This window comes from Triticum dicoccoides, unplaced genomic scaffold (genome assembly GCF_002162155.2).
Source record: "Triticum dicoccoides isolate Atlit2015 ecotype Zavitan unplaced genomic scaffold, WEW_v2.0 scaffold176222, whole genome shotgun sequence".
In the NCBI taxonomy this organism is placed as follows: domain Eukaryota; kingdom Viridiplantae; phylum Streptophyta; class Magnoliopsida; order Poales; family Poaceae; genus Triticum; species Triticum dicoccoides.
Genome location: NW_021223835.1, coordinates 401 through 2,658, shown reverse-complemented (window position 1 = coordinate 2,658; position 2,258 = coordinate 401). Strand labels below are relative to the sequence as shown.

Below are 2,258 nucleotides of genomic sequence, written 5' to 3'. Positions count from 1 at the left end.
GAAGCAGAGGTCGGTGGCGATGTGCCAGACGAGGACGCTCCTGTCGAAGGACCCGCGCAGGGCGTCCCGTACCTTGGGGCCGCACACCTTCTGCAGCTCCTCACTTAGAGCCCAGTTGGCCGCTCCCGGGCTGCTCTGCTGCATTATCTCGGCACCTGCCCCAACATCCTCCGCCGGCAGCACAGCGGTGCCTGATTCGTCTGGCACCGTGAAGACCCTATAATTGGCAAGGTCGCGGCCCTGTGCATCCACCAGATCTGCAAGGACCATCCCCGACACATTCTTGTACAATCCGTAGTCTTGACGGACGCCCTGGCACTCGAAGTACTCCTTGCAGCCCATGCGGGTAGCGCACTTGACCAGCCACCCAATGTCCTTATGCCTCCGCCGGAGAACCGCGCCCACGAGGTTGTAGCCTGGTACCGTCTCGCACAAGGACGGGACACCCTTTGCAGACATGGCCCGGTACAGTAGCTGGCGGATGAACACCGCAAAAACATCCAGCGCGGCGGTGAGGCACAGGAGGACGTATGTGATCTTCACATCCGTGCGGTTGTACCCATCCTTTCGCCCGTCGCAAACAGCGTGAGGGCGGCGATGTGCAGGATCGGCACCACAAGCACATGGTAGACCAGGTATGTGGGAGTGAAAACCAAATTACCTCTGGTATATAAGAGCCCATACGCACCAAGCAGCCAGCGCTTCATATCCTTTTCCGCCTTGGTGCTCAGAGTCAGAGGCCGAAGAACATCCTGGACATTTCGAGCTCTGCCTCGCTGTACAAGGTCATCGGCAGCAGCTGACATCGACATGTCCGACAGCACCATATAGACTTTATCTTCATCCGACAAGCCCACATTATCGTCCTCCTCACCCGCCGCCAGTTCCGGCTGCTTCTTGTCGCCGGACTTGGTGGTGGAGCAGTTGTACCAATCGGAGAACAAAAGATCGCCCAAGTACACCGCCAATCTTGTACGCTTCTTTGTTCCTCGTATCGGCGCTGACACAGACGCCAATCTATTAATACTGGCTTTCTTGAGGGCCCATGGCTTCTCACTTAAACTGACGACCCCAATGACGAAGAGCAGGATCGCTGATGCCAATAGCTTCCAGTCGCTGTAGTTAGGCCACGACTTGTAGAAGGCGTACATGGCAACCGCGACCTGAGACACTAGGGTCACGGTGTGCTTTACCCACAGCTCGTTGTCTTCGATGGTGTAGGCAGTCAGCTCCTGCTGCCCGCCGAGATGGATGAGCAGGACAGGAGCCCATAGGACCTCCAGGATCTTGGCCTTGTTGTGCACAATGCCATCACAGCTACTGCTGCCGCTGGTCGCCCTGACGTGACGGTTGAAGAGGGTAGCCAGCGCATAGATGGCCAGAGCATCGCTGCTAATGTATGCAAGCCGTATGCATAGCATGAAGTAGCGCCGGATGGTGTACTGACCGTACTTGCGCATGGGGGCAGCCACCAGCAGAAACAATTGAATGCCGAGGCTGCCGAGGACGAGGATGCGCAGCTGCCACTCGTCCCACCATCCCACAGCAGAACTCCACACATCGAACATCTCTCTGTCTCTGTCTCTCTGTTTGTGACTTTCTGTCTCTGTGTGTGTGTGTTTCGGCAAGCAAGGGCACATGTCTAGTAGTCTGCAATGGTCACGGCTTTCACCCACGATTAGTAGTACCATTAACTTAGTGCTTGTGTCCCTCAAAAAAAAATAGTGCTTGTTCGGATGTTCGATACACATATATTTAGGAACCTTTTAGCTTTACTAAAGGCATGCACTTTAGTTGTGATGTACTAGTAGCATTTAAATTTCAAGTTCTAGCTACAATTCTGATTGGGCGCCAATCAAAGGCACAAAAGAAAAGAAAGAAAAGAAAAAGAAAAAGAAACGAAAAAGAAAAAGTTGACATGCTAGCTGTATTATTGCAGATTTGTTACTATGCCAAGCCTCCAGCCTTTGCGTGTCGATGATGATATTCCAAAGTCTCACGTGTTAGGGCAGCCCCCATGCATGCACACAATTAAAGCCTCTAGTGATCTCAGTCAGAAGTTAGCTTTCGGCTGTCGCATAGATAAAACATGGTGAGTAAATTATAACATGTCTTATCCAAGTCTAAACAAACGTTTACCTCACTATCGCCAGAAATTCTGAAATAAATCCAGGATAAATGCGAGCACCAGGACTTGAACCCTGGTGTGTTAGGGATACCACTGTCCACCTAACCATTCCAACCACAGATTGATTCGC

The 2,258-nt window shown here is 52.3% G+C and overlaps 1 protein-coding gene across 1 annotated transcript; it reads right to left on the bottom strand.

Moving 5' to 3' along the window:
* Positions 1–517: 517 nt before the first annotated feature.
* On the bottom strand, positions 518–1,589 carry LOC119344618. The gene has a single exon (XM_037615004.1). It carries the CDS (start codon positions 1,566–1,568, stop codon positions 540–542), a length of 1,029 nt encoding a protein of 342 aa, XP_037470901.1. The 5' UTR covers positions 1,569–1,589; the 3' UTR covers positions 518–539.
* Positions 1,590–2,258: the final 669 nt, after the last annotated feature.